At 40.2% G+C, this 13,443-nt stretch overlaps 1 protein-coding gene across 1 annotated transcript in view; it reads right to left on the minus strand.

Annotated features, from left to right (window-relative positions):
• Window positions 1–13,443, minus strand: part of clcn1b (chloride channel, voltage-sensitive 1b) — a 31,932-nt gene that overhangs the window by 11,495 nt on the left and 6,994 nt on the right. The window contains exons 2-7 of the mRNA XM_005731936.1: window positions 7,279–7,501; window positions 6,195–6,326; window positions 5,951–6,079; window positions 5,683–5,816; window positions 4,360–4,437; window positions 1,135–1,213 (exon numbers count right to left, since the gene is read on the minus strand). Coding sequence (XP_005731993.1) covers window positions 1,135–1,213; window positions 4,360–4,437; window positions 5,683–5,816; window positions 5,951–6,079; window positions 6,195–6,326; window positions 7,279–7,501 — 775 coding nt within the window. The remainder of the gene's footprint in view (window positions 1–1,134; window positions 1,214–4,359; window positions 4,438–5,682; window positions 5,817–5,950; window positions 6,080–6,194; window positions 6,327–7,278; window positions 7,502–13,443) is intronic.

The raw sequence follows: 13,443 nt of genomic DNA on the forward strand, positions 1-13,443 counted from the left end.
AAGCCGCTGTCATTAAAAGAGCCACATTCGACAGTAAGAGCGGGCCTTGCAGAAGACGGTCTGTCCTTAATCCCCTCAGCTCAGCATTACAGGAAGAGACAAGAGACACTGAGACAGACTAATTACCCAACAAGCACCTTGAAAAGCTGAGAAGTGGTCAAAGTTAACTAAATACTATTCATGGCATTATCTTTCAAACTTTCCATTATTTTTTTTAATGCCTAAAACGTTTGCACAGCATTCGATGTTTTGTTGACTTTTGTACTTTGGTTGGTACTTCAGCTCATGATTGTTCGCACTGATAATTAATAAACAGATTATTAACCTATTAAATAAATGATCTATCAAAAAACTGGGATCTTTACAAAGCTTTTGATTAGAAGATTTTAATTATTGGCTTACTAACTTCAGCCGATTGGACCGTTGAACTGTTTAACCTCTGTTACTAAGGGGGATTTACTGATTTTTAATATGAACCAGTATTGAGTCTTTGAATTACTCACACTCTTTATAACTTTCAAGTAACACTTTATAAAAAATGGAAATTCAATATATTTTATTTGAATTTACAGTGTAATACTACAAATACTTAAGGGCATGTACACTGCAATAAGGGGGTAAAAAGTCAGGTTTTTACAGGAAACAGAGATAATTTTACTGTAAGTAAATTGAAGCACTAAGTACTAAGTTTAGTCTTGCTAGGCAAGATCAATCCACTCCATAATTTGGCCTAAAAAGTGTATTTACAATGTGAGATGGGGAAGTATTACCATGAAATTACGCAGAACGTTTATCATTGTGGTCACAGTCACTGGTTTGGAGGAGAGTACCTTGTAAGAGTACATATTGCTTCCACTGAAGGTGTGGCTGACCTGTTTGAGCTATTTGATTGCTCACATGTGTATCTCTTAAAATGGCAACTAAGTGCATAATTGTCACTGGTCTTCAGTGACAGTAATAGTAATGCTCACGTTCAATAATTCACAAATCAGACATATTATATATGTAAAGAAATAAAGACAAGCATAATGTGTCCCCTTTGGGAAACAAACAGGTCTAAGAATCTGATCCAGTACAGGAGGACGGTTGGTGCAGAGGTTGTGGCTGAGAGGCAGTGTGGAAGATGTACAGTACCTCCTAGTGGAGTGCCAAAACAGCATCCCACCCCCACGGCACAGCCAACAGTCAGTATATCTGTGTAACCATAAGGGTTCTACTGACACAGAAAACAGAGAGGGAGGGGGGGGGGGCGGGAAGGTGGAGGGGTGAGTCACAGAGTGAGGGATGAAAGGCAAGAGATGATGAGGGGTGGTGGTGGTGTTGGGGGGGAGGACAATAACAAGAAACATGAGTGTTGACAGAAAGACAGCAGAGTGAGTCGGGAAGAGGGGGAGAGAAAAAAAGATCAAGGTGGTGAGGACAAGAGGGGGACACAGAGGGAGAAATGACAGAAAAGAAAATTGGAATAAAGTGAATAAATAATGTTCACTAGAGTGTGATTAGAAAAGTTATAAAGGAGGGGAAATTACACCACGAGGATATGAAGCAGAGGAGGCGCATGCCAGTGTGAGTATACAGACTTTGAGGAAGCAATTAAGCAATCAGGAAGCAAACCAAGTGGTCACATTGTCCTTGGAGACAGATCCCTGCAACTGATTGCAGACTGAAAATTGAAGGTAGCACACATGAAATACTTCCACTGATTATTCATGACCTTGAATGATGAGCTGCTGTTTAACTTTTTAGGATAGTTTTAAAGGAATAATCTGCAATTCTTGTCTTTCTGCTGAGAGTTAACGTGCAGTGAAAAGTATTAGCCCCCTTCCTGATTTCTTACCTTTTTTTTTGCCCATTTGTGTTTTAGCTCATCAAACTAACTTTAATATTATACAAAGATAACCCAGGTAAATAAAAAAATCCTGTTTTTAAATGATGATTTCATATTTCAAGGGGAAAAAAGCTATCCAAGCACGCCTTGCAATTGTCCCCCTTGTTAAATAACGAATTAACTGTGATTACCCACATTTATGTTTTAAAAGCTGAGTTCAGAATGATATCATCATTTAAAAACTGCATTTTGTATGTACTCAAGTTATCTTCATATTCAAGTTTGTTTCATTTGCATGATCTGAAACGTCTATGCATGATAAAAATATAAAAGAAAGATAAATACTTTTTCGCAGCACTGTAGATGGAAAAATTGATGCCATATTTATATATGTATGCTAAACATAAAGCTTAAGCCAGCAGGCAGTTGAATTAGCCTAGGATGACTGGAAACAAACTCCTCATTTTCAGTCTTAATGTACCTTCTAGCAAATACAGCTAATTCACAAGTTCTCATTAAATTTGTCTGAACCATATAAACGACTGACTGTGGGCTATTGTGCAGTAATTCAATTCAATTCGGTTTTATTTATTTAGCGCCAAATCACAACAAATGGGGCCTCGGGGCACTTTATATTATGAGGTAAAGATTCTCCAGTAATACACAGATAAATGCGTAACAACATCAACATCGGGGATTCAAATTCAGTTATCCCAACTACATTTACAAAATCCAATATTTACCTGACATTGGTCACTTTTGTGGTGTTTAATGGAGCCTATTATCGCTCCATATTTTTATTATTGTACTCTGCCAGAGGGGTGCCACAGTTTTGTAGCACTGTCACCTCACAGCAAACAGAAAGACTAGGGGTTCGAAGCAGCTGCAACCAGCAACAACTGGGATGGGCTCCAGCTTCCCTGCAACCCTTAATTGGATAAGTGGGGGAAAAAAATGGATGGATGAATGAAGTCTACTAGAGCAGATCTTCATGACTGAGAGAGCAAACTAATCCTTATTTATCTTATTTAGCTGCCCCCTCAGCTCCTAAACAAGCCTCATTAGCTCCAATCCCCCTCCCTTTAAAGCAGCTATTTTTCTGATTTGCTACCATGTACAAACAAAAGGTTTGAGGAACATCATACTGTCATATTTTCATGACAGACAAGACAGAACAGTAAGTGCCCCCTTTAAAAGCCACCTCATAATTTAAGGAGGCATCCATACAAAACATCCATACAGGGCAATTTGATTATCTGCACAGTTGTCAGCAAAAACAAAGTGGATCTGCGCTCCATATTTGTTTTATTCTACATCCTCAGCCCTGACTGCTAATTTGTATTTCTTATCCTGACCTTTGCATCACATCCAGTCAGAAAGAAAAGAAAAGCAGCTCTTCCGTGATTTTACTTTCATATTTCCTAGAGTTTAAATGTGGATTGTGTCAGACTATAACCTTGTGAAAACACACTATGTTTCAGTAGCACAAAATGTATGCAAATGAAGAGCCAGCACCTTTAAAATATCCATTGCAGGTGTAGCATTGATACTGATTCTAAATATAAATCTTTGAATAGTGGTTTGGTTCACTTTCAAGTAGTGCAGCACACTGATGTGAGGCCAGTTTTAACCTCCAAATTAATTGTAACTGATGTTTCTTGATGAGGTCAAAGCCGACCGTAGACCTGAGGCCGAGCGAGCAGAGCGGGACTTGCCTCCGATCGGGGCACCGAAACAAGTGGCTACTCCTACAGCACACGCACACACCAGCAGGTCCTGGTTATGGGAGCCATTCTGGGTTAAAGGTCAAGGGTGAATGCAGAGATGAATGAGAAAGCCAAGGGGAGGGAAGGGGGGGAGGGAAAGAGGGAGACAGGGAGGTCACTGTTAATACACATGCCAGACATAATGGTCACACTATTAATACAGTGAGACAAACACAGACGAGGCGTGAGGGGGCGAACCAAAACAAAGACACGGGAGAAACGGGGAGGAGCTGGCGTGAGCTGGATGGCAGAGACAGAACACAGCCACGGGGTTCCCACTTTTTCATTAGTGTTAAAGTTCTTTCAGCAAATTTCAGGGACTCAAAAGTAGCTTCATTTAAAATTCTATAATTAAGGGTTCAAGTTCAAGGACCCTGATATGAATGCTCAACACTGACCTGTTGATATTACAGTTACAGCGTTCTGCTCTCCCAATCATCGTCTACCATGATGCTATGATAACATTTAAGAAACAAAGCAAGGTTCTCAGGGATGTTGAGATAAATGGCACTAAATTTAAAATGAGATAATTGTACATATCTAGAAATACCTGAACTTTTTCTGTTTTTCAGATTTTAAAAAATAATGAGAATAATAGTGAGAAAAATAGTGGGAACCCTGTAATTACAACAAAGATGTCAGCAACACCATAAGTTATTACAAAAACACTGCATTCTTCATTTAAATCAGCATGTTGACTGTAGTCAGTAAAGAGATGGGGGGTTGTGGGTAATGTAGTCGGCTTTGGTCAGGGGCTCAGCTTACCTCGTAGACTCCAGAGAAGATGGACATGAATCGACTCAACACTGCGGCGCAGATGCTGGCAATGTGGACAAAGGGACCCTGGGGGTGATGGGAGGACATTACTGACACAGATATGAGTGACGTGTAATGTTATCTACAGAGACACAGAGTGCTGTCTGTAAAAACAGAGAGTCTAAACTGGGACATATTTTATCAGAACTGATAAATCACTGTGTAATTACTGGATGTGACACTTTCCATGCTACTGTAATAAGGAAAACGAATGTGGTTCTTTGCTGAGGACTGGAGTAATTTGCCTCAGTCCCGTGAGAAGAGGGCGAGAGGAACAACATGACAGAAGATGATTTATTACCCCCTCCCAGTTGGAGAGTGAGACAGAAAAAGGACTGAAGATGTGGAACAAGATGCTGAATGAGTGGGGATAGACACAGAAGCACAAGTAGTAAGGAGGTGAAAATACGTGTTTGCTTCAGTGCTGGATTTAATGCAATGCAAAGCAATGGGCTAGAGTACTCAGATTACTCTGTAGTAATACACCCTGTTAGCTTTGCAAACAATCCCTTATTAAGCTGTTTTTTAAATATGTGTTATTATTAACATATTACCACATTTTCCTTCTCTTTTGCAGTGAGGAAAGAATAATATTTTTCTACATCCCTGTGAATCCTTGGCATGCACAGTGGAATGTATCTAATCCTACAGTTGTGTTAGTGCTGTAGACTGATGCAGCTCCTGGGTCTGCAAAATGAAGCCAGTGCACAAGTTTCTTAAAAGTTCCCTGTTGTATAAAAGTCTGTGATAAACGGCCCTTTTTGCTCCTTAACCTCAGTAAACACCCATGACGCCTATTAATAGATAAATCAGGTTTATGCCTTACACACTATTATCCAGCAGAACCTATGGTGAGTGCAAATATTAAGATCAGCTTTTGTGACGACAGACAGGGTGGATGTTACATTGCTGAGGTATTTGAATTATTATCATTGAGTGTATTTGAGCTGCCAAGGAGCTCTATGTCATATTTTTAAAAAACATCTGTAAGCTAAAACACTGGTAGTGAAGCAAACTGAGCAGATGAATGATGCTGGTGCTAAACCTGTCACTCTGAGGGAAATGAATAAGCTTGTTCCTGTTTTATGGTGGAGGAAATGCTGCCAGTACCAACTTGCTTTGAAATGAGGTAAAGTTAACATAGTCAGAAGTAGAGCGGTAGAGGCTGATCTACTCTAAAGAGTTTCCTCAGTCGGAAACACTGTAACACAACTGATCTTGTAATGTAACACGATAGCTTTTAAAGTAATGTTGCCTAACACGGGGGTTTACCTCTTTGCCCACAGGCATCCCACTGCCCAGGCCAGCGGTTAGGCCGATGACTTTAGCTATGAAGGCTTTAAGGGTCAGATATTCTTTTAAGACTACACCTCTCAGGATGGTTTTCAGCTCAGGGATACCAGAACCTGTATTTAAAAAAGAGAGAGAGAAGTTATAATGTCAGTACTTTACAATAGACAAAATGAGAAAAAAGAAGCAAATACAGGAGGAAATATAATGAGAGAGGATAATAGAGGCTGACAGGTGATGGAGGGCTTACCGATGGCCTGCGGGGAAACCAGGTGACAGAAGAGCGAGGCGAACATGACAAGGATCATGGGATACGTAACCCAGGCGAGGTACTGGAGCGGTACATTGCCCTTAAGCTCCCCATGCACCCATTTATAGGCTGCAACACAGAATAACAGTAGAAACAGAAAGAAACAAGAACAGGAAAAAAAGCACATTACACAAAGGAGCAGTGCAGAGATTTGAAATGGCAATAATCTCCATAACAGCTCTACCTTGCAGGCTCTTGGCACTAGCATAGTCCATACTCCAGCTAACTAGAGCCATAGTCAGTCCCAGAAGAACCAGGAAAATCCAGTCCTCTCCCATTTTTGTCACTATGTAGCGCCGCACACGAGCCAAACAATCTGGAACAGAGAGATAAAATCAAAGAGTCAGGGAGTCACTTAGTGAGATCATGGATGAAACAGATGCAGTAAATAAAGTAAATGTAGACTGATAAGTACAGATTAACTCAGTCAAATAGTCAACAAATGCAACATGAAAGATCACAAAGTCAAAGCAGTGTAATTATTTACACAGATAGAGGTGACACTCCTATAATATAAGAATCTCAATATTCCCTGCACTAACTCCCACTTGATACAAACTGCATATTTATTTTCCTTCTTAAAATCATTGGAATTGGCTGAAACAATGACGATGAGGATCCTGATTTGAGGGGCCCTCTAGGTCAGTTTAAAAAAACTCAGACAAAGCTGCAGTCACTCAAAATGTATTAAAGTCAAAATAGACATTACAGCAAAACCTAAAACAGCAGCAAGAAGGTCAGAGAGGAGACTCAACCTCCCTGACACCATGTCAACATAAATACACACCAACAGTTCAACTCTGTGCACATGTTCACAATACTGAGCACAACTCCTTCAAGTGCTTACTCTAAAGTCCCTCTTATGTCATAATCATCTGCATTTATAGCCTCCAAAATATAGCGACAAAATACCTTCTATACCTTAAGATTTGGGTAAATGTTTTGAGTCTTGCACCTTTAGAGATTTTCTTTTTATAACTCTGGGTAGGTTACATCTAGATACCCCATCGCAGTAGCCCTTAAGTTCAAGTGGTATTAAGTCTAAGTGCCTCGTGTAGCCTGATTAAACTACCGTGCTGCCTCATATTTTATGAGCTCATCATGTTGCATGTAAAATCATAATGTGCAAAGTAACCAGAAATTGAAACCATTAGACAAATGCAAAGCTTCACTCTTTGAAAAGTCATGTAATAAAACAACAAAGTGTGTGGAAGTGGCAAAGCAGCCAAATGTTTCCATATACATTTTCATAACCACATGCTGGTCACCTTGGCATTTGGAGTAGGGACGAGGCTTCTTGGTGGAGGAGGCATGGCTGTGATGCGACTCCAGGGTCACAGGGTGCTGATGATGATGCCGCCGGCCGTGGCCTTTGCGGCCTGTGGCTGCGGTATTGTCCCCTGCCTGTCTTCTCCATTGTCTCTCTGTCAGTAAACGGGCAGCCTCCCGTCGGGCGAAGTTTCCCAGCTGCTCCCTGTACTCTCCGTAGAGCTGTAACCAAGGGGACACACTGGCAATCACTATGAAACGAAAAGCACCCAGTCGAGAAATCATGTGTTTCTTGGGCTGCACAGAAGAGAAACAACACGCTAGAATGGAGAGGAGGGAGAGAACGAAAAACAGGCGAAATACCTCTGACAACTGAGACTTGGAAGAAGGATAAAACTGGATCTAGTGTGAAGAGTCTTGAGATAACGAGAAAGAGATGGGGAATGTGTGGCGTGTATGTAAGGGATACACACCAACCTGAATAGCCTGACAGACAGAAATAGACAAAATGGGCATAGAGATTGGAAAATCCCCGCCCTGAGCAAAGGAACGGTCTGGAAAAAAGCCAAAGGAAGATATTCGGAAAGAGAGGACATTCCACACGTTCCACTTCCGACTGCGTGTGCACTTTACACCTATGACTACACAGACACCTACACACATGCTGTCAAACACACACACACACATACATTCGGTCAGCTTGCACCGGACTCGTTAAAACTGTAGAAGCTGGAAAATACTGCAGATCCGGATGCAGCTATGGTGTGTGCAACTGAAACCTACAGATCACATGCATCCCACCACACAGCAAAGCAAGAAACTGAATCATACAGAGAGCTGGCTGCCACACATTTCTGTCTCATGTTCACACAGGAAAGGAGAGCGGCCACATCCAACCATGAGGCCCAACTAGGACAAAAGCTCGGCTAACTGCACATAATTATGTGCTGGTGAAATGAAAGAAAGGTGAGACAAAAATCCACAATCTCATCTTCTCTAAAAGTCTTTACGTCTACAGAGCGCAAATTCATTTTTCTCCCGTTCAAGTGCACAAAAAACAGCCTCACATAACCAGTCCAGTGCAATACATGACTCACTACAACCACATGACAACGTGACTGATATAGAAGTTTATAATTAATACATGAATACACCACATAGCAGGTGGCCAAGCAGTTACTGCTGGAGGCTTTTGAAAACCTTTGATGCCTCTAAATCGTCGAGGAGGTTATTTTAAATCTCACTAAACACCACAAACCACAAACTGTTATTCAGAACAATGCTGCACCACTAACAGCTTAATACTCCTGTCCTTCAGCCCCGTAAAACCTGAGCTAACAGCAGGAGAAACAAAGTATTGTCAGTTATTTGTTAATATGCAAAGAGCTGGTTGAATATTACCTCCTCAAAACGGGTTGCAAGAGTTTGCATCACGCGGGAAAACTTATATTTAAAGTAAGTTACATACAAGTTTTTCTGTGTGATGTGAAGATGGAAACTGATGAAAGTTTTTGCAACGGAAAACTTCTCCTGAGTTCTGCTGCGATTATTTCTTCCAAAGGTTATGTTTTTTGACAGCAACTGAAGGTACCGTCTTGTTTCTATCTGCATACACCCACTGGACACTATATTAGACACACCTGTTCAGCGGCACGGGCAATGTATTATTTATATAATACATTTAATTCATTATATGTAAACTGAGTAGCACAAAAGATAAAAATACAAAACTCCATTTAGGTTTACAGTGCCTCAAGACAATGAAAACAGCGAAATAAAACATTAAAAAACGCAGGTGTAGACCTGTGTGAACAAAAGAGTCTTGAGTCTGTTTTTTGAATTTTGGCACAGATGTTACTGATCTCAGGTCAGCAGAAAGCTTGGAACAGGACTACAGGAACTGAAAGCACTCTCAGCTAAAGAAGCAAAACAGAGAGGTGGAGTGTGCGGAGGAGCTTTGTGAACATGTGAGATTACCATCTAAGATCAAACAGACTGTCAGTCTCTGACTTTTTGGACCAACAACAATATTTCTGTCTTGTCTCTGTTCAGTTCTAAAAGGTTTCGAGACAACCAGCAGTTGATGTCATTAATGCAGCTCATTAGCTAATAAACAGAGGTCAGATCTTCAGAGGAAACTGATAGGTACAACTGTATATCATCTGCATAAGAGTGGTAGGATATATTATGATTCGTTATGACAGTACCAACTGGGAGAATGTAAATTTTAAAGTCTGTGAAGGTTCTCAGTCATCCAGGTCATCGTAGTCAAAGGAGCTTTCAAAGAAAAGCGTCTGGACTTCTTTAAGTTGCTTGAAGACGTTTCACCTCTCATCTGAGAAGCTTCTTCAGTTCTGGCTGATTGGGACCCACACCCAATTTCACACCTTGGCTCAGGCAATTAGAGGATCATCAGGGGTCCTTTTGTCCCTCTGTGGGGGGAAACTCCCGCTAGGTTTAAATCTGAGACTCTCCACCATTTGACCTTAGAACTGAAGAAGCTTCTTGGATGAGAGGTGAAACGGCTTCAAAAAGGTGTCCAACCAGTACTAGCAAGGTGTATCTAATGAAGTTGCCAGCGAGTCTATGTATAAGCACATAGGAGGATCTTTTCCTATCACTTTTTTAAATACAGAATTTCATTTCATTTCACACAAATGTCTGTCCAAGTTGTGAACAATGGAGAAACATAGTGAGGGAGATCTTTATAACAGAGAGGATGATTTTGTCGCTGAAATCTAAAGGAGGCACCTTTTTACATGAAAGTGTGGGAGAAATGCAGGACTGAAGAGGACTCAGATGGTTAGGCACTAAGAGAATATATTATGAAATGTTAGATTATTGTTTATAAATTTGTTCAAATTTACTGAATAAATAATTAACAAAGAAAAAAACCCTCCATGTTTGTTGTTAGAGTTTTGTTCTGTTGTTCTGACGATGGAAACAACCTAGGTAAAGTAAAAGAAATAAAACATATGACAAGAAAATAGAGCTGTGCTAAAAAGATATCGTACTGAAGAATTTTCTGCTGCAAGTAAAGATAAAACGGTCTCCACTCATGACACTGACATATCTTATTTTCCTTTCTTTGTCTACAACCTTAAAAATGAGGAATGAATCCGTCAGTGAGCTGTTTGTGATTGTTTATTGTCTGCACTACAAACGAATAAAAATGTTCTAATGTGAAAAAACATGTTTTGATTTCGGGGCAAACCAGTTTACCTTCACATTTTGCTGCTTTAAAGGCAACAAGGACTCACATACTTTTACAGTTCTTCAGTCTAGCAAAAGATCACAGAGGTCACTGCTGATTACTTTCTAATTTCACCGCCTGCAAATGTATCACACAAATAACAGTGACTTCTGTCATGTTCCGCTGTGTGGAAGAACAGGGCAGGTAAACAAGCCGTATTTTCATACGTTTATTAAAAAAACAGCAAATATTTAACAATATGGTTTTACAATACAGGTTTCTTGATTTTATATGTCAAAGTACACAAATCAGTAAAATGATCAATCGGTAAAATGATGGAAAAGAGAGCTACGAAAAGAAATAGAGATTCAAATTCAGTGCATGCATATGATCCAAAGTGAATTTTGAAGATTAGAGAAAGACAGCAGAGGGCTGTGTAATTAAGTCATGGCAGAGAAAACAGAAAAAAAGAATCAACCTCTGATGAGCTACAGCCTTCGGTCCTCATGTCTTTACCTGGTTCTCATCACCTGTCTGTTGCATGATGCTGCAGCAGCTCTGTCTCTGTTCTGTCTCCGTGTCCTGCACTGCACGCAAATTCACCACTGCACTACACATTAGCACCAAAGCCCTAATCCATCAACATCATCAAACAGCCGCTGGCACCAGACAGCATCAAAACCAGGGACAGAAACAACAGGAACCTGTGCACTGTTCATAGAGAGAGAGGAAAAAATGTGACCTCTCATGCCCTGCCTCAAGGAAAAGAGAAAAATAACTGCAGCACAGTTGATGATGTCGTTCAAGCTTCTTCTTCCTAGTGTCTATCCTTGTTGAATAGGTGTGTTGCGTATGAACACGGCTGACAGATCATGACCATTGTTTAAAAGATAATACCCAACCCACTCCCAGATTGAGCCTGGGACCCATTTAACATAGTTAGACATTTTTTATTCTACACTTTCCCTCAGTTCAAATGAGATCCAGGTTGCCTTGAAACTGCTGATGGAGCCTCAAAATGAGCCGAGTGACCTTGAGATGTCTGATAAGATTTTTTTTTTCACTACCTCACTGTGAACCTCAAACGAATTACAAATCTCATGTTGTGTAAATTTAATCTTTAAAAGTAAATATCTTAACATATTCCTCTTGTTTTAAAGTAATTATTTTTAATTAACTGGAATTATTACTCAGCCAAATCCCACTTAAGTATAATTTTACTGGTCTTATCACTTTCACTAAAGAGGTTGTGTTTCTGGCAACGTTTGTATGTGTGTGTGTGTCATTCTGCCTGTAAACACGAGAGCTCGAAAAGAGTTTAATGAATTCTGATAAAACTTTGTAGGGGTGCAGAGGGGATCCATTAACATTTGGCTTACATTCACCAAAGTCTTCAAGGTCAACTTGAGGATTTATTGGTCAAAATTCTTAAAAGTGTGGTGTTTACTGTCAACATATAGAAAGTACTGTGTAAGGATTTAAAATATCATGCCACATTTGACCTCTGACCTCTCATTCAAGATCAACAGATTGATCAAAGGGATAAATCAGTGATTGCCGCTATTAATTATTTAATTAATTAATTAAGTTTTATATCATCCACATAGTGCAGTGGATGCACCTCCTTCTTCTGCTGAGTTTTACTTGTTTGCTTGCTCAAAATCTCAAAAAGTCTAAAATCTTTGTTGTTTCAATCTCTTTATCTTTGTGTTTTATGTTAGTTTGGGGTTTTTGCATTTGTCACAATCAAAAACAAATTCAACAAGTGTGAAAAGTTTATTCAAAAATGTCATATTTGGGCATTTTTGGACTATTAATAAAGAGAAATTCACGATGTCACTTTGGGCTTTTAATATTTCTGTCACAAACTGAGCCGCAGCTCCTGCATTGTCAGAAAGTCACCTGACTGTGAAATGGTGAGACATAAAGACAAATAAAAGGTGAGAGCAAGCACGTCTCAGCAAGACAACAATGCCGACTGACAGCGTGAGAAAGACACTGAAAGCCGCGATTTATTAAGGTCAGGTGACTTTGCTGTTTTCATCCCTCAGCCTTATGTTTACACTGTTTCACGTAACCTTGCATGTTCATTACACACCAAATCTCACAATCAATCATCATCAGTAACCACAGTTTGTCCAACTTTCACATACTTTTTGCACATTTTCTGTTGCCATTGTTTGGCTCCCAAATGTGGCATGACCTTCCCACTCCAAGTCAAGAACACAAGGACATATCCCCACCTCTCCAAACTCCTCTTCCTCCTTTTCCCACACTTGTTTACTCTCCATGAGAGTCCTGCGTAGCTCTCCTTGCTTTTTTCTCGTTAATCTCTGCGGACACACGGACGTAGCCAGGCGTTACTGTACGGTCCTGATACATCTCGTTATTAATTTCTCGCAAGAACCCGAGCTTCTACTGTTGTTCTTACTGCAAGTCTCACGGGATGAAGGAAATCGGAAAAATGTAAAACATCACTCCCTCGGGTTTGTTAAGACTAAAAGCCTGTATTCAAATTACGCCGATGAGCAGTCACGAGCTTTTAATTTGTTCATGGATCTGTTCTGTACGAGTTGGCTCGAACAAGATATTAAATATTGTAAAATAAAAGAAGCTTCAAGTGTAAACAAAACAAACAGGTTTGCAGAGAGAAAGAGAGAGAGAGAGACATGGAGAGAGAGAGGTTCAGTCACAGTGAGAGCTGCTGATAGATGCAGAGGTTGAAGGGCAGTGTGACATTGAGAGTTAATTAAAAAATACAAGCATATTCCTGTGTCCCTTGTGAGGGAGCACTGCATATTCATAAATATCTGTGTGTGTTTGTGCAGGTTTCTCAGCGCACAGAGTCTGTGTTTGTGTCTTAAATGAACATTATGTGTGTTTATTAAGTAAGTGTGTGTGTGTGTGCGTGTGTGCGCGTGTGTGCGCGTGCGTGCGTGTGTGTGTGTGTGTGTGTGCGCATGAATGCGTG

This window comes from Pundamilia nyererei, unplaced genomic scaffold, assembly GCF_000239375.1.
Source record: "Pundamilia nyererei isolate P.nyererei 1_Seehausen unplaced genomic scaffold, PunNye1.0 scaffold00045, whole genome shotgun sequence".
NCBI classification, from domain to species: domain Eukaryota; kingdom Metazoa; phylum Chordata; class Actinopteri; order Cichliformes; family Cichlidae; genus Pundamilia; species Pundamilia nyererei.